The sequence below is a fragment of the Vanellus vanellus genome, assembly GCF_965231255.1.
Source record: "Vanellus vanellus genome assembly, chromosome: 3".
In the NCBI taxonomy this organism is placed as follows: Eukaryota; Metazoa; Chordata; class Aves; order Charadriiformes; family Charadriidae; genus Vanellus; species Vanellus vanellus.
Genome location: NC_138907.1, coordinates 25,216,969 through 25,239,397, shown reverse-complemented (window position 1 = coordinate 25,239,397; position 22,429 = coordinate 25,216,969). Strand labels below are relative to the sequence as shown.

Below are 22,429 nucleotides of genomic sequence, written 5' to 3'. Positions count from 1 at the left end.
TTGAATTTCATAAGGTTTCTCTCTGCCCAACTCTCCAGCACGTCCAGGTCACGCTGTATGGTGGCGCAGCCTACCAGCATGTCAGCCACTCCTCCCAGTTTTGTACACTCTATCCCTTCATCCAGGTCATTGATGAATATATTGAAAGGACTGGACTCAGTACTGACCCCAGGGGAACACTACTTGTCACAGACTTCCAACTAGACTTTGTGCCACTAACCACAATCCTCTGAGCTCTATCTGTCAGCCAGGTCTCAAGCCACCCCACTGTCCATTCATCTAACCCACACTTCCTGAGCTTACCTATGAGGATGATGTGGGAGACGGTGTCAAAAGACTTGCTGAAGTCAAGATAGACACCATCCACTGCCCTCCCCTCATCTATCCATCTAGTCATGCCATCACAGAAGACTATCAATCAGATTAGTCAGACGTGACTTCCCCTTGGTGAATCCATGTTGACTACTTCTGATAACCCTCTTTTCCTTCAGATGCTTTGAGATGATGCCTAGAATGAGCTGTTCCATCATCTTTCCAGATGATGGAGGTGAGGCTGGCTGGCCTGTAGTTTCCCAGGTCACCCTTCTTGCCCTTTTTGAAGACTGGATTGACATTGGCTTTCCCCCATTCCTCAGGCACCTCACCTGTTCTCCAGGACATTTCAAATATGATGGAGAGTGGCCCAGCAATGACTTCCGTCAGCTCCCTCAGCACTCGCAGGTGCATCCCCTCAGGACCCATGGACTTGTGGGTATCCAGTTTACTTAATTGATCTCTAACTTGTTCCTCTTCAACCAAGGGAAGGTCTTCCTTTCTCCAGACTTTCTCTGTTACCTGCAAAGTCTGGGACTCCTGAGGGCTGGCCTGAGCAGTAAAGACTGAAGTAAAGACTGAAGTAAAGAAGGCGTTCAGCAACTCCACCTTCTCTGTGTCATCTGTCACCACGGCACCTGTCGTTCAACAGTGGGCCCACATTTCCCCTAGTTTTCCCTTTGCCTTGTATGTACGTGAAGAAACCCTTCCTATTGGCCTTGACATCACTTGCCAGAGTTAATTCCAAGGTGGCCTTGGCTTTCCTCGTTTCATCCCTGCATACTCTGATGGCATTCTTGTGCTCTTCCCAAGTGGTCAGTCTCCTCTTCCATGTACTTCCTTCTTCCACTTGGACTTTTTCAGAAGCTCCCTGCTCAACCATGCAGGTGTCTTGCTTCCCTTGCCTGATTTCTTGCTCTTAGGGATGCACTGATCCTGAGCTTGGAGAAAGTCATACTTAAATATCAACCATCTCTCTTGAGCCCCCCTACTCTCTAGAGCTCTAACCCATGGGATTTCTCCAAGCAGTTTCTTGAAGAGATCAAAGCTGCCCCTCCTGAAGTCCAAGGTTGCAATCCTACTTATTGTTTTATGCATACTACACTTCTTAATCCTGAACTTTATCTTCTTATGATCACTATAGCCAAGGCTGCCTCCAACCTTAATGTGTTCCACCAGTTCCTCTTTGTCAGTTCTAGGTCCAGTAGAACACCTCTCCTTCTTGGCTCCTCCACCACCTGAGTCGAAAAGTTACTGTCAATACACTGGAGGAACCTCCTGGACTGTACATGCCCAGCTGTGTAGCCTTCCCTGGAGATATCAGGGTGCTTGAAGTCCCCCATGAGAACCAAGGCCTGCGATTGTGAGGCGATTCTCACCTGTCTGTAAAAGGCCTCATCAACTTCCCCATCCTGATCAGGTGGCCTGTAACAGACACCCACAACAGCGTCTCTCATATTAGCCTGCCCCTTGATTCTTACCCACAGATCGATGCAGACTGGAAGGTCAACCTGTACTATAGCTAAGTATCACTGTGCTCTTACTTAAGCCTTATCTTCTTTGGTCCTGCTGTTATGGTCTAAGCAGGTATGGCAGCAATGGCAGCAACACCCCTGTACTGTGGCATGCCTGTACGTTCTACCCTTCTAGCTGTTTGGTGTACTGAAGGTGAAAGCCCACAGAAGCTGCCTGGATTTATGTGCCAGACCATCCTTCTCCACTTCCCTTTGCATTTTGTACAGGATCCACTCAATGACAACCACATGCTCCATCTAACTTCATTACTACCTCACATGCCCTTCATCCCCATCTGTCCCCTTTTTAGGTACCTTATTAGCCAGCTTTTTCTGGTAGCAAACATGTCTCGCTGGCCCCCAAACCCTTTCCCACATGTTTGCTCAGGGAAGGGTGGAAGCCAGGAGCACGGAGGTTAAAAAGCCTATTTCCTGGTGAAAAAGAGGAAGGGAAGTTGCCACTGTCCTTGACTTTAGAATCATAACTTCTTATATATGTGTGTTCAGGTCCATGTTGGTGACACTGGCCAATCCTGTCCTCTCCCATATTAACAGACAGATGTTCTACCTGCCCTCCCAACCTCCCTCTAGTCCCACGTGGGCAGAGCTTGAAGTCATTAGTCATAAATACCAGAAGATCTGAACATTCGCATGATCTCTGCATCGTGACTGAGCAGAGTACAGAGAGCAGGTCCCATCAGCATTTGAGTCCAAGGTCACAAAACAGGAGTCGCTAGAACATAAGCTCCTGCTTCTGACACTGAATGTGTGAAGAATGTTAAGACACCCCTCCTCGTACATGTACATTTGCTGAAATGCACAGAGAGAAAAGCCTATGAGTTGACCAAATAGAAGGAAATTTTTCAAGGTGCATATCCCTGGTAGACCATGGAGTTATTGGTTCAATGGAAAATACAGACAGATGCATGCGGATGCCTCACATCCAATAAGAGCAGCGTGTGATCACCTGCAGCTCCAGAAGAGAGCAGTAGGCAGGAAGGATTTTGAGGATCTAATCTCTGGCCATGTCCTTCTATAGGTCTTTTGGCTGTATCTCCAGCAGCTTTTGATATTTAGACCTTTTCATGATTCTAACAGAACAGACAAATCACTAGCAGCTGACACGCAAGAACATCACAGAGGAACAGGAGTCCTTACCAAGCCACGACCAGTGGTGCGATGATTGCGAATAATGGCATCCCAAGGTGGTTCTTCAACAAGAGACTTTTTGTCATAGAGGTCGAGCAGCTGGCTGACACTACGATGAAGAGAGGCTTGGGAATATGTGCGACTTAGCTGGCTCTGACTTGGTCTCCTTGCCCCAGATGGGATATAGACACCACGGTTGCCGGTGGGAGAACCAACTCCTGGAATTTTCGTATCTGCCAGCCCCTATGAGGAAGACACAAACTAACAAATCAAAAATAAAGGGCATGGTCTCAAACGCTTTATCTGAACAAAACCAAAGCAGGAGTGGAAGAGAACAGAGAAACCCATGCTTCAAAAATCATGCACAGTTATAAACAAACAGAAGGAAAAAAAAAAAAAGGACCTTTCCCCATTGTAGAACAATCATATCATTAAAAGGGGAAAAAACAAAAGAATAACAACCTTGTACAACAGAGCTTTCCCTGTTGTGGTTTTTTTTTCTTTTCCTCCCCTATTTTTTTTTTTTTTAAAGTAGCCAACAGGCAGAGGTCCAAAGATTTTTGAGTACCAGAATGATAGCCCAGCCTCGCACAGCAAGGGGATGTTAGCAGACTTCCTTTTCTGGTTATCATGACCAGGGAAAAGACATTCACCCACCAGGAGAAACATGCAATGTGAGATGCCTTCATGCATGCTCTTGGGGTCATCTGGCACATCACACATCTTGCAACTCTGCAAGCTAACCACTCTACCTCAAAGTGCATTGTGTAACGTTTGAGAGTGACACTGCTTGATGAATCAGATGTGTCAGCAATGGTCTCAAACTGAGAGTAAAGAGAAGGAGGAAAAGCATTAGGGCAGGGCAAGGTGCAGTGCAGGCACAGCCTGTTCCTTACGGAGGGTGCGAATTAGCTGCAGCTCTATGAAGGGGAGCGATGTAGCAGGATGTGGGGGAGTAGGGGAACGGGCAAAAATGAAGCGCTATTTAACTTTTAACTGGTCATCAAGTACCGTGTTGGGCAGCCAGCGTTGCTTGCCACATGACCTCACTAACAACTGTAAAACACAAGCGATTTTGCCACTTCACAGTAGCTCTATCCTAACTTCACGGATTAAGTCCTTCAACTGATGCACTGTAGAATCTTCCTTTCTATTAAGTCCATCAGCTTCCGGAAAACTAAAAAGGGGAAAAAAAAAAAAAAAAAAGAAGAAAAGAAGGGGCAGGGACATGGAAAGGAGCTGTGCAGGCACGCCAACAGCAAAGACATTTTTAAAGTCAAGAGGAACAACACAACATGACAGACTGTAGAGAAAAAGGAAACAAAACCATGAGACCAAAAAAAAAGAAGATTCTTGTGCTCTTAGCCTTTGCCAGGAGAAGGGGCACACTGGAAATTCCATTGTTTCCAAGAGCTGCTTCGTTGAGGCACAGATGCAGCTTCTTGGCACTGAGACAAGAAGGAACAGAATGCGTGAAGGATGCAGGAGTCACTATCCTGCTTGATGGCACTCGCAGGAAAAAGAAGCTGAGAAGTGACAAGAAGAATCATCTCACGGCCTGTGCCTGGGAAGAAGCACGGAAATGGAAGGCACTGCTGCTCCCATTCTGTCTCGTAACAATTCCCATATTCCTTTTGTCTTGCTTTTCCTGAAAGGGTAGGATAGCACTACTGCTCTGCTACATGGTGGAACATGTTCTTTATCAATTTTTTTACAGAATTATAACTTGTCATAATAAAAATGATACAGAGCCTTTCTCTTTACCACTCCCCAGCAGTCCTCCCTCCTACCTCTCTGGTGGTCCCACTGTGGCTCTGTGGGCACAGATGCACACACATACTTTGTGTTCCTTGGTCACACTCACTCTGCCCCAAACCTTTCTGGTATGCAGCTCGTCCTTAGAGCAGTCCAGCTGGGTGGTGAGTGGATACGAGAAAGACACAGCACTTCTCCCTAAGTTCTGCTTTTTGCAGGCACGTTTCATGGATACCTGACAAAGACTATCAGATTGGTCCTGGTTAGCCATCCACCACAGATACTTGGGAACGCATTTTATCATTTGCCTTCTCACAGTGTGCCTTTCAGCTCTATTGCAGATGTCAGCTAACATCAGGTGACATCAGTGGCTCTGCATTTTCTGTGACTTCGGATCCAGAGTTTGTCTTAGGCCTCAGAAGCATTTCAGGGCCTGCAGACCAGGTGCCAGAGGGCTCTTTTTTTCACTACACACCTGTAGCCTGGCTCTCTGTGCCCACCAGACAGCCCTTTTCCTACACGGGACAGCCTTCATTTGGTAAGCAAGAGGGCAACAAAGTGGTGGAAGGAGGAAGAAAAACTCTGTGTGTGTGGCAGATAAAAGTATAACACGATAGATACAGAACATTGCATTTTACCGAACGTACCGGATGGGTTTCACCTGACGAGTACACACTCATGGGCGATGTTCTTTTCTGGAGCGGAACTAAAGGAGGTCTGTCTCGTGCATAGGGTTGCTTATGGACTTTCCTTTGAAGAATTAAGGAGAGAAGAATAGCCAAGAGGATCAAACCTAGAACTACCATCAACACTGCAAACCACAGCTCGTTGTAGAATTTTGCACGTTTGGACTCTGCTTTGTCCTTCTCTCCAGGTGTTGTCAAGATCAGACCTATAAAAATCAAGAGGGATTAGGGGAGAAAGGGAACGTTATTTCAGAAAGCATTTAACAATATGCCATCCCTTACCTCGCTAATAAATTAGGCAGAAATTTAAGTAATTTTGTCGTCATGTGCTTATTTGCACTTATGTTCAAGGTGGCATAATGGTTCAATATGCTAGCGGGCTATAATAAAAAGCTTACTACCCTCAAGAGACCCTGCTTAAAGTTCTGGCATTGCTGCTTAGGCTGGAAATCACCACTGCATCAGCAGCTCTTGAGAAAGGAGGCGGTGGAGGTGGAATGCGAGAAAAAAAGGGTTCTCCAAGTAACCTTGAAGAGTGGAAATGACTACGGTAATTTCAGAGCGGTACAGACAGAGGACATTCTTTCCAGCACTGGGTGTTGGCAGGCCTGCGCAGTTAAAAAGAGAGAGGGAGGAAGACTTAACTGAAATGAGTGATAAATTAATACAAAAGCAAACAACATGAAACATTTTATTCCTCCTTCCCCCACCTGTTAGAAAAAAAACAGCCACTTGGTTGGCTTTGCTCATACACAAAACAAGCGTAAGAAATCTCAGTGACAGGATTTCCTGGTTATTTGCAGTCCTACATGTGTATCCAGCCTCTTGGCTAAGGCATTTCCATCACCTTCGCTTGCAAGCCTCCTCCGCGAGTTGCCTGCGGTGCCAACTGAGTTTGCAGTAGACTCTGGGTACAAGCGGCAAACAAAAGAACAAAGGAGCCGAGTGTGGAAGGTGATGGATGTAGAGCAACTGGGAACATTTTGTAATGCCTTTACGGCAGCCTGGCCTGAAATTCTGCAGGAGGAGGGAGCGACAATGTGAAAAGGGATAGAAGGGAAACGGAGTGTAAAGAGCAATTGCAAAGACCAGGCTCATCCATTTTAAAAAGCTGAACAAGATGCAACTCAATAAATAAATTAATTAAAACCTGTATGTCAGTTAGAAACGGTTTGGGCTTAGCTTTACTTCCCAGAAAACTAAGGAGGTGATAAAATACTGAAACTTTTTACTGGTAGGCGTCTACTACTGACTGGGATTTCATCACACCAAACTCCTTTGCTTCCACAAAACAGGCAAAGGCCTCATGGAGAGAAGGGAAAGAGCAGGTGGTATGAACTGGGTCCTGAGAGCATCTCGTATGACATTCTCATAAACTGGCTAAGGGAACACGTCCCAGGTGAAACTGCAGAGACCGGCTGGTTGGCCACATGAAAGGAGTGGTGGGTGGGATACATGGAGGAGAGAGGATATGTATTTTCACTGTCAAACTGAAGAGGAACATGGTGGGACAGAATTAGAATTCAAGGAAATCTTAATTTGGAAGTAAAATTTGGAAGAGAGCAGATTCTACTCAGGAAGAAAAAGCACTACATTTTGGAGCAAAATATTAATGTAAAAATAAAAGAAAAACTATTACACATCTGGAGAAAGGATCTGAAGCTGGTCATGCCATAAAGAAACAGAAAGCCATCCATGGCAAAAAAGGCACATTACCTACATACCTCATAACCTAAAGATGCTAAGGAGTCCCCTGATCCTGCAATGAGATGCCATCCGGTCTAGCATGCACGACATATCAAATTTCTGCCACAAACATGTAAAAAAAAATGTGCTAGGTAATCTCTTCACATATTTTCTCTGCCTATGGCAGGGGGGTGGAACTCAATGATCTTCAAGGTCCTTTTCAACCTAAACCATTCTATGATTCTATGATATTTACCAACTCCATCTCCAGCGCTGTACTTGATGACCGGCGTCATGGCTGTCCCTTCATCGGTGATGCAGGTCACTTGAAACAAAAAGGCTGAGCAAAAAAGGTTAGAAAATATTGTCAGCAGGAGAAATCAAAATTCTGTAGGTGCTGCCTCTTCACCATGATCCACCAGCAGAGACGGCCAGGTCTGAGAAAAGCCAAGGCAGGCAGAGCACGTAACCCTTCATAACCCACCTGAGCCTCAGATCAGAGCCTCATAATCCCTTATACATAGGTATTGAGCTTCTAAACTACAGACCATGGCAGATCAGAGGTAGGCACCACTATGATGTTGCTACAAATTATGTTCCTCTTTCACCACCCGATCCTCCCTCTTCCAATGTAACCGGCAACTTTCAATTTATTCAACATTTTGCCCTAAATCCCCCATACTCCAATCGTGCCTGATAGAAACATGTTATGAATGTTTGAGGTAAAGAAAATTGTATTAGCATCATGGTAGTAATCAGGAAGGTAAAAAATAAATTATAAATCCTTTGACATACAAAACCCCCAATGCCTTAAAAAGAGAAAACCTTTTTTCTCCCCCCCCCCCCCCCCCCGACAGAATTTCCTTGTATTTTAAAGATTGCACATTTCTGAAAGAGCACCTGCATTTAAAGACATGGCTGATTCCAAGAGCTACTGCCTGAATTTGCTTCAAATGAAAATTCAGGCTCCAGTCTTTTCTGAAGCTGAAAATTTCCATGCGTTTCCCAGAGTGTAGCCCTGAAGGGTGCAATAGCAACGCAGCTCCAGGATTTGGGAAAGTTCAATCCCCACAACGAGCCAGAGCAGTCTCACCCAGTCAGGTACAACATTCAAGAGGAAGCTTAGCTCCGAGGGGTTTTGTTTCAAGCATCTGCTTAGATGCTCTTCAGTGTGTCCGTAGTACACTCCAGTGCTCTTAGCTTGGGATGGCTACGGAAAGTTTGTCTTAAATTTAGCACACAATAATGTTAATTTAGCCCAACAGTCTTTCACAGAGAGAAAGCTATAGGAAATTGAAACTGACTTTTGTCAGATGTCCTTGGTAAATACAGCTCAGTGTCAAAGCCGCTGTAGATGCGTTGCCCACTCTCAGTTAACGCGTACTCCTTCAGGCGGCCATTCAGTACGAAAGTGCGACTCCAGTCTATGTGGATGGTAGATAAATTGCTGACAATGGAGAATGGAGCCATGTACCGAGGTGCTGCAAAAGAAGGAAGAAAGCTTGTTTCTAGCCAACAGGCATGACAGAGTTATACAGCACGGAGAAAGAGACTCTGCATGATACAAGCTCTCTGTCGCATGCACTCCCTCTCTCTCCGATATACACGTGTATGAGTAGGGAAGATGAAAGGAGAAAAGAGAAAGCTGCTGTAGCACGCCAGCCTCTACACTGAGAAAGCAGAAGTATTTCATATTTTTAAAATAAAGACCTAGAGCTCCCTTCCTTTGTCTGTGGTACAGACACTAAAACTGTATAAATTAAATTCCAGTTTAAGATGGGGGACAGGGAGGCACAGGAGGTTGCGCAAGTTCAGCTGCAGCACGCTGGGCTGTGGGAACCAAACTGCTTAAGGAGAGGACTCTTTCACGAGCCCCGAGAAATTGCCCAAGATCATCTTTTAACACATGCACATACATGAAAACATGGGGTTTCAGAAAAGCAAGGGCAGATGGCAGGCAGAGAGAAAAGAAACCAGAACTCACTTCAGGGAGGAAGAGTTCATCAGTTGAGCTCAACAGCTTGCTGACAAAAGACTTCGTTTAAGTTTGAGGTGGTCCTTTCTTGTGGCTTTGCCACTAAGCCGTGTGCCCAGTACATGCTGGTTTGTTCATAAGAAAGCTGCTTGTCCAGCTGCACTTTGCTGCTAATTGCCCACTGTCACTAAAGCAAGCCTTCCAGGCAAGAGGAAGGAGACACTCAGAGGGAGTCAGAAGACCTGGTGTGAAGAGGTCAGCAAGGCGAGAAAAGTAAGGCTGAAAGAAGAGGGCTGCAGAGCCAATGGGCAGGCGTTTAAAAATGGCTTTCAAACCCTTTCATTCCATGTGTCTCATCAGTTCCTTATGAATTTTCACCATTTAAAAGTTCATTATCCTGTTCCAGCTTTTTAGTTTGCAATTTAATAAAACACAGCTTTAGAGATAAGGACAGGTTTTTTTTTTTTTTGAAGTGGTGATATTAAAGACAATCTGGGTCTGTTCCATCTGAAATTTTCAGCTAAGGATGTAGCAGATACATTGTTAATATTTGCCAGGCAGAACTACCAAGTAATGCAAAAAGGATTTTTAGAAAGCCGATTCTGAAATTCTGACGTGAGACTATATGATAGAAAGTGAACATTCTCTTTCCCCTGACCTGGCAGGCTGAGGTGAAATGCCCATCTCATCTGTTACAGAATGACTCTGGGTACAGCACTATAGATCTTTTTAATAAAAGCTGATGCTAGACTACTAGAAATTCAGTTTTGATGGCAAAATCTATTCTGTGTGTGGGCACAGGTCCTGCATGTTTAATTTCCGTGCAGACCACCACATGGCTTTAAAGTACTGCCTGTGGTGGTTAGATAGATAGCAACGAATTCTTACTTCAGTGTCAACAAGGATCCAGTCATTCAGATGACATCCAAGGAAAACTCTCATGAGCCCTGGCAGAAGTGTGGCATGAATTAGGAGAGGAAGATTGTTCCTGAAAAGAATCTTTCAGGTCTCTTTCAAGATCTCCACTTTTCCCAGGGATTATTTATGGCAGTGTATCTATTACTACACATCACCCTTCTCGTAATACTTGAACATTTTACGTTCTGAAGCTTTGCTGCCCATTTTCAGTAAAATAAAAGGTTTCCAGGCTCCCAAGATAGAGGATGTGATATCAGATGATGAGCAAAGAAATATTTTTGAAGGAATGATCAGGAAAGCCCCAGAGCAGAATTTCAATGAATGAGCAGCAGAGGCACAGTGACCAGGGACAAGAGAGAGTAGGTTTCTGGGGTCATCATCTTTCACAGAGGTAGAGAAGTCATTTGGTGCTATGCAGCCCTGCGTATCAGAAGCAGGCAATGCTGATCGGTGAACCATTTCTCATACTCACGCTCCTTTTCCGTAGTGAAACCAATCCATTCTGAGGCGCTGCTGCCAACAGAGTTGTAAGACACGACTCGCAGGTTGTAAGTTGTGTAAGGCTCCAGGTTGGACACATTGGCACTCTGTCCTTTTCCTGTATACTTCACCTCAGTTGGGCCAGGACTGCAGGCCTTCACTGCCGGCTGTAGGTTCAGAGGACAAGCCATATACACGTGGAGCTCATAGCTGAAAAGAAAGTTGAGATTTTGATTAATCAAGAGCCTCAATACCATAACAGCCAATCACACATTTCATCCTAATTGCTGTATGCTTGGCTACCGGAGAAGAAAACAGGCCTGATCCCAATTTTTCTTTTGGAGACTTTGGCCCCAGCCATAAGATGCCTACGAGCAATTGCGGTTGTAAGTCAGTCACACTCACGATGAAACTGTTGATGCCTGTTACCTTTCTGCTCACTCCTGCAAAATGGGATTTGCCTTAGGAACTACAAGATGCAGCTGCATCTCTGCTGCGAGTTGATCTTGCAACTTTTTGGCTGTGCAACCACAGCTGTCAGGCGATTACCTCCACTCACAATAACTCATCCTCTCCACCTTCACCTCCCTCCCCCATCATCCTGCTCAGGATAAAAGCAATTGTTGTGTGTAAATACCTCCCAGATGGCATTTAGGCCACATGGGATATCACCACCAACACTGGGAAGGAGGAGCATGGCTGTCACAACTGTCTAGTGCTCTCAGCCCTGCAATTCCAACTCACGTCCAGGACAATTGTTCTGCCACCACCCCTAGCTGAGGTGGGCAGGTTTGGCTGGGTGGCAGTTCCTACCTGGTGACAATGCCGTTGGGTGACTGAGGGGCGCTCCACTGGAAAGAGGCGTTCCTGGAGGTCACAGTGCGGATCTGTGGGGGAGGCTGCTCTGAAGGTGGAGCCGGCTGTGTGGTGATTTGGGCCAAGGGTCCTTTGCTGCAACAGTTGAAACAGGTGCAGGCCTCCACACCAATGGAGTATGTGGTGAAAGGTTTTAGCCCATGTATTGTCTGCTGGGTGGCAGTCCCTTCTGACAGCTATAAAAATTAAGAGGGAACTTGTCACAGCTTCAAGCACCACAAGTAGTAAATAAGAGTTATGGAGGTGAATTAACTCCAGAAGAAGACAGTCACAAGGTTCTGCATGTCCTTTAAGTCTGACATTAATGCAGCTGTTGTGTACTGGGGACTCTGCGCTCATTTTTCTCCCATTACAAAGTTAAAGGGCACGGTTCAGAGGAAAAGACCATGCCATCAGTGGCCTCACGGACATCTTGAGCTGAGCTGTGACCACTGTATGTCAACTTGCAAATGTCATTCTCAGGAACAGAGAAACAGAAAACCTTTAAGGAGAAACTCTGAGATAAGTGGTACTGAAACAAAAAGAAACTAATGTGGAAAACAGCTCCGTGATAAGAGTGCTAGCAAATACTCATGCATATCTCACAAGCTTCCTCCACATGGATACAGGAGACAGCATTGGGCAGAGTGATACGAATGCGTCTGGTGGGTCAGTTTACTCACAGGCAGGAGAATGTGCTCTCTGGTAGGTACCTCTATGTCGAGGGCCAACACGATGCTGCTCTGCATTTATTGGCCATGGGGCTGGGTAAGCCTGTTAGGAAACTCTCCTATGCTCAGCAAGGGAGACCTGGCAGTTCTGGCAAAGGAAATGGTGCCCTCGTTCTGAAACTGCTCGCTGGAACTGCCACTTCACCTCGTTGCTGTAGTCATTTGCGAGTATAGCTTCTTAAGCCAAAGAAATAAAATTATGTAGAAAACACCAACGAGAGGCAACATCTGCTCCCACTTGGCAGCATGTGATTTAGCAGAGTGCAGCAAAAAATAGGACAGAAAGAGTCAAGCAAGCAAAGAAAAGCACTTGATACTTCTTGATGCCAGAGCCAGAGCCGAGCCAGCAGCATGGCAGCTGTGAGGGGATGGAAATGGAGGGCCATGTAGGCACCAATGAGATGAACTGGCTGAATCAGATGTGGACACAGCCAATTGCACTGGAAGGAATAAACGTGTAATGTTCAATCAGTAGGCAGCTTAAACTCGTGGAAAGGATTGATGACCTGGGAAGGTGTCCCTAGCACTTCCAAGCCGAGCAAGATGGAATAAGGGAAAAGATCCCATACAAATATTTACCTACTTGTAAAAAAGAAACAGATAGTGTTAAAGACAAGTATTCAAGTTTTTTGCACATATTTGGTGGTAACTGTTCCAGGCACCTTGCACAGCCCTAATCTTTCCCCACATCCCCCTATTTTATAACTCTAATGAAGCCCTGCAGGTTTCCTAAGCTGAGACCGGTCATTTCTGGACACATAATGGTGTCTAGGCTGAGACACCAAACAGGAGAAGTTTCTTGGCTGCTTGCACTATTCTTCAGTGCTTCACCAGGAAATACTTCTTACCAACAAGCAAGATTTTTAAGGGAAGCTCATGTACAGCACTTTCTTCTGAACCTCAAATCCATAGGCTATCCAAAGCACACAATAATTTCCTAATGGCTGCAGTTCCCACCTGCACCATTTGGACTGGCAGGAGCTGTCTGGAAGTGTTTCATTTGGACAGTTAGCTGCCCCTGCACAATACTTCTGATTCCCATCACATTGTCACAGCACATCACCACATCAGCAGTGTTTAATGATGAGGTTAGTTCCTTGAAAAGCATGTTTAGATGAGTGAAAGCGCTGGTGGTGCTTTAGCCAGAAGAGAGCATTGCAGAGCAGTTAACAACGGGAGCGCAGGCCAGGAAGACAGTCTGCAACCAGCAGTAGCAGCTTGTAAGAAAAAAATTGTTAAAGCTAGAAAATACGAGCTCAACTGGAAGTACAGAAACAGCGTTGACAATACTCACCACCACATCAGTCCCTCTGGTATCATTAGAAAACAGCCTGTAGATACTGACCACCCCGTTTGGCTTAAGAGGGGGGCTGATGTTCACCACAGCCACTGTGGATGCCACCGTGTCGAAGAGGGGAGCTCCCAGGCCCTCAGGAGGGGCAGGGCCTGTCCGGCAGCGGGACCAGTTGCTCGGTGTCCGGCCCGCCGAGTTTACCGACCACACCTTCGGCACACAAAAACAAAGAAACTGTTAGCGAAGGACTCAAGCCTACACAACATCCAGGGTTGGCCAGGAATGCTACTGCAGCTGTACTGACACTGAGAAAAACGCAGCGCAATGACACCTGTGCAAAATGTCCCTTGACTGCCACCCAGCACCTGTGTTGACCCAGTGACTTTCTAACAGAAGACTAGAATATTTCCCACTGCTACATTTAGGGAAAAGAAGCAGATTTCATGCCTCGGGCAGTGTGTGTTCGAGTGCTGCCTTCATACCTGATCCCCAAACTCTGAATTCCCACCACTCTCTGTGTTATACCATGCAAAGAGGACTCCTTCAGAAGCCGTGACCAACAGTGGCAATGTTTTCAAAGACATCCGAACAACAATACTGATATCCAGTCCTGCCAATTTCTCCATTCTACACATTTCCTTCATGTATACAAGTGAATTCAGCCTGGCACTGTGTGACACAAGTTATGTTCACCTTGACTGAATCGCACAAGTCAAACTCTAGTTAATCTTTAAAACCAGAAAGTTTTACAGGCACGTCCCTATCTTGAAAATATTAATGTATCAATCATTTGGCAACATTTTCAGTAACCCATAATATAAACAAAGCCCATTGAAAAGTGTAGTTAAATCAGCATCTCTCATTTATTTTCACAACAACATTTGCGTTATTGCATGAGCACAAAGGCAATGGCTTCAGTTCCAAGATTCAAAATTTAGCAGCTTGAATTAGGCCTGATTAAAAACCACATGTCTCTATGAACTATGCCTACTGATTTTGTCAGCTTCCCAAAACCAGAGTGATCTGCAGACTACATAAAACTCAGCACTTATTAAACACACTCTCCAACAAATCTGCATGAAAATTAAATTTTGCTTTCATCAAGGAGTGAATAAACATATGGAAGGATGTATAATCTTATTTATCAAAAACCATTTGTATAATTAAACACGAATATCATAAAAGGTTGCCTTAGGTCATCATTTGCATGAGTAAGTAATTTGTAGAATGTCAGGTACAATAGACAGAATAGATGGATGCGTGAGCGTATAGGGTTAAATTAGGCTCAATATTAGCCAACCACATAGTGATCAATCAGAATGATAGATCTAAATGGCAATACAAAAGGACTGTCTGAGCGATTTTTTAGTATAAGTATTCCTTAGTAAGCTTTCATGTTGAGCGGTTCTAGCTACAGTAAAACACGGTCTTATGGGCAGAGGTCTTTGGGAAGTGGATGGTGGGACCGTGCCTTAGAAAAAATAGGCACGGTCTTCTTTTGAAGAAGAGATCTTCAAAACTGACCCCGGACACTTCCAGCCTGCCATATTAAGTTCCAAGACGCCAGGACACTTCACAAGGGGCCTGGGGAAGGAAAAAGGCCAAAACCCACTACAGTGGCTTTGAAGACCGTGGTTCTGCCAATTACAACCCCCAAGTTCCTGCCTGATTTCATCAGTAATGTATAGCACCATCCAGTGAAACACTGCATAAGTACAGATGATGCCCTATGATTAAAAGCTCAGCCAAAGCACTTTCATTTTCGGTGAAATCAGTAATATATCTCTGTTGTGAACTTTTCATAAAGTCAAACTCTATTCGCTTTACTGCAGTAGGTCAAACCCTCTATCTCAGTTCAGTCCCAGCTGCTACAAAGATTTGCCTACAGTTGTTCATTTCAAGGGGCGTATTTCTTTGTGGAGAGAATAAGCCACATATGGAAAGAGCAGCTCTGAGTGTGCCACTGGCATCGACTCAGTGCTGACCTGAGTTCAAACGCTCCAGTTATATCCAGGCTGTGGCCTTAATGAGCACGGAGCGTAACAGTGTCGGCCCTGACCTGCTGAGCAAGCTGCTCACAGCAAAACTGAAGGTGATGAGTAGGAACAGAGGCTTCCTGTGTAGGACAGGAATTCAGTCTCAGACTGGCACCCCCTAGGAAATTCTGAGGAAAGAGGGATGCAACTCACCCGGGATGCACACGCCTCACTGAGAGCTGGAGGGAGACATCTTCCTCCATCGATCCCTCTCCTATCACGGGTGCTTACGCCTCGTCTTTCATAGAACAAGTCTTATTTCAGACAAACAAGGGCTCTTTCTTTCAAAACACTGTCTTAGGACAAGGGAAAAGGGGATGCTCATCCCTTTCACACTGCAGCTAAGTGGTTAAAGGACTCCTCCAGGAGACAGGTAATTTAGGTTCAATCACATGCTCCAGTGGAGGGAGCCAAGCCTGCCCCCCTCCAGAGTGGGAATGCCCAAGCGGATGACCCATCTTTGTACTCGGGGTGCTCCTAGTGGTCCCCCTGGGGCTGTTTCGTTGTGCATGAACACAATGAAATCAAGGTTGACCGGGTAGAGCACAAGCAAGGGTGAGCAGCCACAGTTACCAGCCCTTCCCCAGGGAGGTGGGGGGAAGCTGAGGTTGCGGTCCATCCCCCGGGCACCACATGCTTGTTCCTCTTGAAAAAAGGCCAAGGTCACAGGCACATGTGTGTGGGCCTGACGGACAGGCATGCTCTGAGCGTGCCTTCTAGACCGATGACAGCTACTCAGCCCTGCCAAGACATGTTTCCAGCAGAAAACCTCTAGGTGTCTGTGAAATTCTCTAATGCCAGATTCTGAGACAGTTGTGACAGCTGAACAGGACTTCTAAGGACCTAAATTCTGGATTTACACTGACCTAAGCTGGATTCCCTTAACTCCCTTTGCTTCTGCTCAACCATCTGTAAAAGGATGGATGGGTATACAAATATTTCCCTTTGAGAATCACGGTCCAAGTAAATCCTGGTCAGCGTTTGGCGACTCGGAGCAGTAAGTGCTCAGAACTGACTGCAGATGGAAATGCTGATATTTAGCCACTTCTTTGCATGAAGAAATGGGACAGCATGGCAACAGAAGGCACAGCGAGGAGTGCCTGTTAAAATCAGAGGTTTGGTCACGGCTTCACAAAAAGTCACCACAAAACAGCCACGGATGAAAGCTGTTGCCTGGGTAGCCTGGTTAAACTGAAATGTCATGGTTTGGACTTTTGTAAAAAGCTTTTTGGGCTCACAAAAGTTGTGATATAACCAGCACCAAAAATATTTAACTGCATTCACATAGAAATGTAAAGAGCTTAATAGGCACCAGTATTACCTGCTGCTTATCACATAAGAAGATTATAAAAGAGCAGACAGGAATGTGGGGCAAACGAGAAGCGATCAGATCTCAAGGATGTATTGAATAGCAAAACGCAGACAGCAGAAAGCCAACGACTTGACTTTCTGAATATACAGCCTGCAAAAGCATTAAGTCTGACATCATGGTGCGTGGCTCAGCACCCTGCCAAAAGATGCGCTGCTCTTAATGGCTGCACTGTCACAAAAGAGCCAGGAGAGGGCTCTGAAAGCAGCTACGCAGGTTGTCATTTAAAATGCTTTATCAACCTGCTGGCCCCTGGCCCAGACTGCACTTTGAAGTGGAGCCAGAGAGAGAGAGGGGGGGAAACCTCTCCGGAGACCGTATATTCGGAGGACTGAAGAATTCCAGTTACAGGTAACTCAGCTTGTTGGTTTTTTTTTTCTGTCATAAATGAGCCTTCACAGATCTCTGCTCCTGGAAGAAACCAGTGATTGGCCCTCACTCAAAATGATCACAGGACAACCTCAAGGATCATCGGCACAGCAAGAAGGGGCAAAACCGACGAGGAGCAGGAAGGGAAGTGCTGAGAAGATGGCCACAGCCTGAGCATGGTGAGCCCAGCCTGTTCAAGCTCAGTAAAGCTGAGTAACGACTCCTCCCATCACGGGCAACAAAAATCACAATGGCCCTCAGGCGTAGGTGCAAAAAACTCATGGTATTATAGATGCTGACGGTGGAAGAAGCCCACTAAATGACTTACTCCATCCCTACACCACAGAGGTTCAGCTTCTGCAACACTCGAAACCGCAGGTCCTTACTGAGGAAGCTATGTTTTAAACTAAAAAAGAAGGTTTTCTTTCATCAAATTGAGATCATATGTGAAGGTATTTACTCCATACAGGATGTACTAATGGGAACTCAGGGAAACAGGTGGATAAATGCTTCCACAGCTCCTGCAACGCTGCAGCGCAAGAAAGGGACTAGAAGAAGAAAAGGAATGATAAACCAGGTGAGCACTATGGCCTCACCATGATGAAAAAGGGAAGGTGAAGAAGCTGCCAAAATAAAGCACTCAAATTAATCCCCCTCAAAGGACAAAGATAGTCCAGGATTAAGGCAGAAAATGTACTGCATGACCAAAAGTTCCCCAAAACAGAAAAGCAATCCCTTGATGACATGACTCTGATTACCTGACAAAGTGCAACCATGGCTGACCGAGCAGTGGTTTGGCAGAGGAGGTTGTGGGTGCACTCACGCCTGTCAGCTCACAACACTCGCAGCTCAGACCTGGCTCAAACAGTGTGAGAGGTATTACGGCTGCAAACACAGGGACCAACCGGGAAGACCCCAAGTGGGAATCCTGTCTGCTCCTGCAAAGGGGAGCCCCGGGCAGCTGACAGCCTACGGAGAGTGAGAAGCTCTCCCTTACCGGAGAGATCTTTGCTTCTGCTGAAGGGTGGCAAGGCAGCAGCAGGCAGAAGGGTGGACTGCGTGGAGGTAGCTTGCCTGTCTGAAGGCAGCAGTCCCGAGCTCCTGCTGACTTCCCAGGTCAGGGAGAGCTGGGATCCTCTGCTTTGCACAGCAAGCCAAACAGCTGACTGCCAACCAGCAGTGACTCCTGGCTCCCACCGCGTCCTACGGGCATTGTGCCTCACAGCGCTTCACACTGCAGTTAATCTATAGTTCCTCACAGTTGCCTCTGTGAGGGACAAGATCTCAGCTCTGTAAGTGGCGGTACTTTGCACTGAGCTCCTGCAGGTACTCAGAAAACAGCCTTTTGCCTTAAAAAAAAAAGTCTCATTAGTAAATCACTACCTACCTTTGGCTTTGAGCACTGCTTAGGGCTGTAGGGCAGTTAGGTAGCGCTGGGGAACCCCAAGGTCAGACCAAGCCACCCCTTTCACATACGCACATATTTCTTTCCTCCTGCATGTAAGAGTCAGGTACGGCTTGGGTCTCTGCCCTTAGGGCAGCCACGGACTGCACACACCTGTGGCTGCTGGTTTTTCCGAAAAGGATTCAATGCTGGCACTACTCGGCGTATGCCAGGAGAGACAAGTCATAGCAGAGAAGATTTTGTACCACGCTTCTCTTTCTAGAGTTGTTTCACGGAGGTCACAAAGACACAGCACTACTTTGAGACTTTGTTTTGGATTTCTTGACTCAGATTTGTTCAATTTCTAACCCTACACTTACATAAATGCATAGTTTTCACAGTGTAATTCTTTTCCAAGATAGCAAGAAATTTTAGGGGTGTATAAGATATGACATCAGTAAGTTCAGAAACACTGCGCCCGATTTTCAGTTGTGTGTGAACAGCAGTCTGCAAGAAAATTGAAGAGACCATAATCTTGGATGGTTAAAATTTGAGAAAACTAGTGCAGCTCCCTCTCACCATCGGCACCCTTCACAAGTCTTTCTTCTCATGAGAACTGACCGGCGTGCAGCCTGGGTAATTTGGAGTTACTTATGCGATGTCAGCAGAGCTCAGAGCACACAGCTTGTCTACCGAAATCTAGCATTCAGCATTAGGATAATATATTCACATCTGGGCGCTGCAGTGTCAGGCAGGTATTAGCAAAGTCGAAAGCTTCAAAAGTGGTTGCAGTCTACGGGGGACAGAGCAAAGGCAAGGGAAAGCAAGTATCCTGCCCACCAGGGGCACAAAAAGGTAGTAAACAAATGTGTGCTTTCTGCCCATCCTCAGGTCCATACTTCTCCCTCTTCAACATTCAGTTAGCACCCTTAGGGAGGCCGTAAGCCTATAATGGGATAGATTTTAGGTCCAGGCTTCTAGCACCGTGATAATGTGAGCCTCTTAACATTGCTCTTCATCTCCACTAATAATAAAAGTACTAAACCCGTTCTGGGGAAGGGAAAGGGAAAGACAACAGGCAAACACTTTGTGACTTAAACAAAATTACCCAATTCTAAAGGAACCTCATTTCATATAACATAGTGTAACGCTAGTAATTAATGAGAGATGTAAACAGGTTTAACTCTAAAAGGTAGAAAATGAAATAATTTGTTTCCTATGGGTATATAATGAGATAGTTACCAAGTTCCCATGAGAGCGATAAGCAGATATTAAAAGGTCTTTCCAATACCTGTAATGGCTAAGGGCAACAGCTAATTCAATAGATTCGATCAAAATCACCACTTCTTTCTCCGCTTCTGATTTATTACTTTGGCTGTAGTTAGTCATCACTCATTTTAGTTTGCTTTTCAGCAGTCATAAATTATGCCTCATAAATAAAAAGATACAATCAAGGAAATCATATCAAGTCATCTACAGCCCTGGAGTATATTTTCCCCTGGTACTCACGCTAATGTCTTTTTAAAGGATAGCTTGCCATGGTTTTGAATACGTCAGAATCACAATTTACCGAGAAGTGTGTTGCAAGAGTGGTGCTGTAACAGTCTCACTGGTAATTTTGGAAGCCAACAAATCCAGTCTCATATCTGTATTTCGTTTAATGAACAAAAATCAAGGTTTGTTGCATCAATGCGCTGTTTACGCACTGTAATTTAGGATGGTGTTGACTACAGACACATAGTGCCTGAAGTGGGGCTTAATGAAAGAAATCACGTGGTTTCAAATGGCCCTTCTCCCTACTGTGTACCCTCTACCAGGGGAAAGGAAGCGTCTTGTTCTGCAAAAGGCTATTTAGAGTAGTTATCGCCATTACCTCAGTGAAACAATGCAGTTATGTCTGCTTTACTCTTCACAAGCTGAGGTCACGCCTAATGCAGGTGTAGTGTGAGAAACCCTCTGTACTTGGAAGCAGGGAGCACAATGAACCTTGTAAGAAAAAACATTCTTCCAGACAAAATGAAGAGGGGGTAACAAGCAGGGAGTGCAAGAAAGAACTAAATTTTATTTTATGTCACTACTTTTTAGTACATCTTTCTGTCAGGGAGACGGGAAGAAATGGTGAACTAAAACGATGAAAAGGAGCCAGATATGAGGGATATTACAAATGGGTGACTATCCATCACTGGCCAGTCAGAAAACCCGTTTCACCCCATTTTAAGCTGCAGAAGTCACCGAGCTGTTTGTCAGTAACTAAGCAGCACAAACTGGAGCTCAGCCAACAATTTGACAGACAGGCTGGTAAACCAAGTGTCATTCTTGTCATCTCTGAAAGTGACCAAGAGGGCTGATATATTCTGCACTCCATGTAGTTGGCCCTTCCTTAATCTTCATGACTTTGCACCTATTTTTTTCCCTTTATCTCTCCAAAGTCAGAATATGATTTGTTTTCTCTTTGAGAGTCCAGGATGGAGGACCCAAAACACGTTTCCTGTGGTATATCTCAGGGTATTTCCTCTACCCTTCACTTGGCTGCAGTAACTGGAGTGTGAGAGCACGCTTCACAAGCCAGAGGGATGCTGTCCTCCCTCAGCGGTTGAAGGTAGACAGCTTCAGTGCTGCAGACAGTGTCTTGGTGCACTGGATAGTCCTCCTGGAGAATAAACCTCTGCAGGGAGACATAAAACATTCTGAAAAGGTACAATTCTACTTTTCTGTCTTTTACATGTTCCATGCCTGCCAAATGGAAATAAGGATGTGTTCTAAACCAGGAAGACATTAGGCTATTAATCTAAAGAAGCAGCCTGAAGTACACAATTAAGCACAGTTGTGGAGGAGTGACATTACACTTGCATGCAAATCACGCCATAGTCTGACAGCTCTGCTTTGCAGAATAGCACTAAATGCCACAAGTCTCTTCTCAGAAGGGCCTTCCCTTAGCTGAGAACACTAGGTCTGACTCCATAGGTTGCTATATGGTAACATCGCACACCATCCTCAATAGTTCCTGAGAAGGGCCTACACACTCTGTTTCAGAAGTATTCCAGGAATCAAAAGATTACACTTGCAAACTCATTAGGCCTCACGAGTTATAAAGTTCATTTAAGTCAGTTGGGTTTTTTTCGGGAGATCATGCAATTGCATCTGTTTAATACAGCCGAGGATCTCGGGCAGCATTCCAACAAATACCAAAAAGGCCCGATGCTCTAGAAAATGCAAAAATCTAAAAGTATGAATAATAGCGGAAATTTCAAAGAGCTAAGCAATTATTTCCAAGTATGGGACAGTAGGCACCTTACTGCCTCTTAAAAACCCATTGAAACCTAGCAGGTGCTGATATGCTTATGCAGATCTGGCCCTTAAAGAATAAAAGTGCTTCCTTGAACAATAGTGACCTAGGCATTCAGGGGGCAAAGTCTGTTTGACCAGCGTGGGCTTCTAAAGTCACTTCATCATTTCTGACAGTGCAACTTTTGCATGTAGTCTTACAAGCCCTAAATATTCAGCTGAAGTTTCCAGCAAAAAAACCTCACCAACACCAAACTCCAAAATCCTGACTTCAGATCCCAAGAAGCTGTCAGGGTTCATTGAACTAAATCTCAATACCTCCAAAAATGTTGGAGACAGTCCCATCGCAGGACTTTGATTTTATCTGCATTCTGCTGGAGGAAATTCAGTTGCATTTAAAGTTTTATGTCCAGCAAACAAGCCTCAAATGCAGAGACAGCAGAATCAATATCCAGTTTAAGTGAAATATAAATCTGGGTTTCATCAGCATAATAGCAAAAGCCAAGCCCTAGACTCACGAATAACTTGTCTCACAGGCAAGATATAAATTGTCAACAATGGAGGGGCTCAGAATAGATCCCAGAGGACCGCTGCAAGTGACATAAGCAGAAGACAAATACGTGCATGCAAA

The 22,429-nt window shown here is 45.3% G+C and overlaps 1 protein-coding gene across 1 annotated transcript in view; it reads right to left on the bottom strand.

Annotated features, from left to right (window-relative positions):
- Nucleotides 1-22,429, bottom strand: part of USH2A (usherin) — a gene marked incomplete at its 3' end in the record, with an annotated part of 409,152 nt that overhangs the window by 2,578 nt on the left and 384,145 nt on the right. The window contains exons 64-71 of the mRNA XM_082480510.1: nucleotides 13,356-13,565; nucleotides 11,289-11,527; nucleotides 10,468-10,685; nucleotides 8,407-8,583; nucleotides 7,359-7,442; nucleotides 5,378-5,622; nucleotides 3,728-3,799; nucleotides 2,985-3,218 (exon numbers count right to left, since the gene is read on the bottom strand). Coding sequence (XP_082336636.1) covers nucleotides 2,985-3,218; nucleotides 3,728-3,799; nucleotides 5,378-5,622; nucleotides 7,359-7,442; nucleotides 8,407-8,583; nucleotides 10,468-10,685; nucleotides 11,289-11,527; nucleotides 13,356-13,565 — 1,479 coding nt within the window. The remainder of the gene's footprint in view (nucleotides 1-2,984; nucleotides 3,219-3,727; nucleotides 3,800-5,377; nucleotides 5,623-7,358; nucleotides 7,443-8,406; nucleotides 8,584-10,467; nucleotides 10,686-11,288; nucleotides 11,528-13,355; nucleotides 13,566-22,429) is intronic.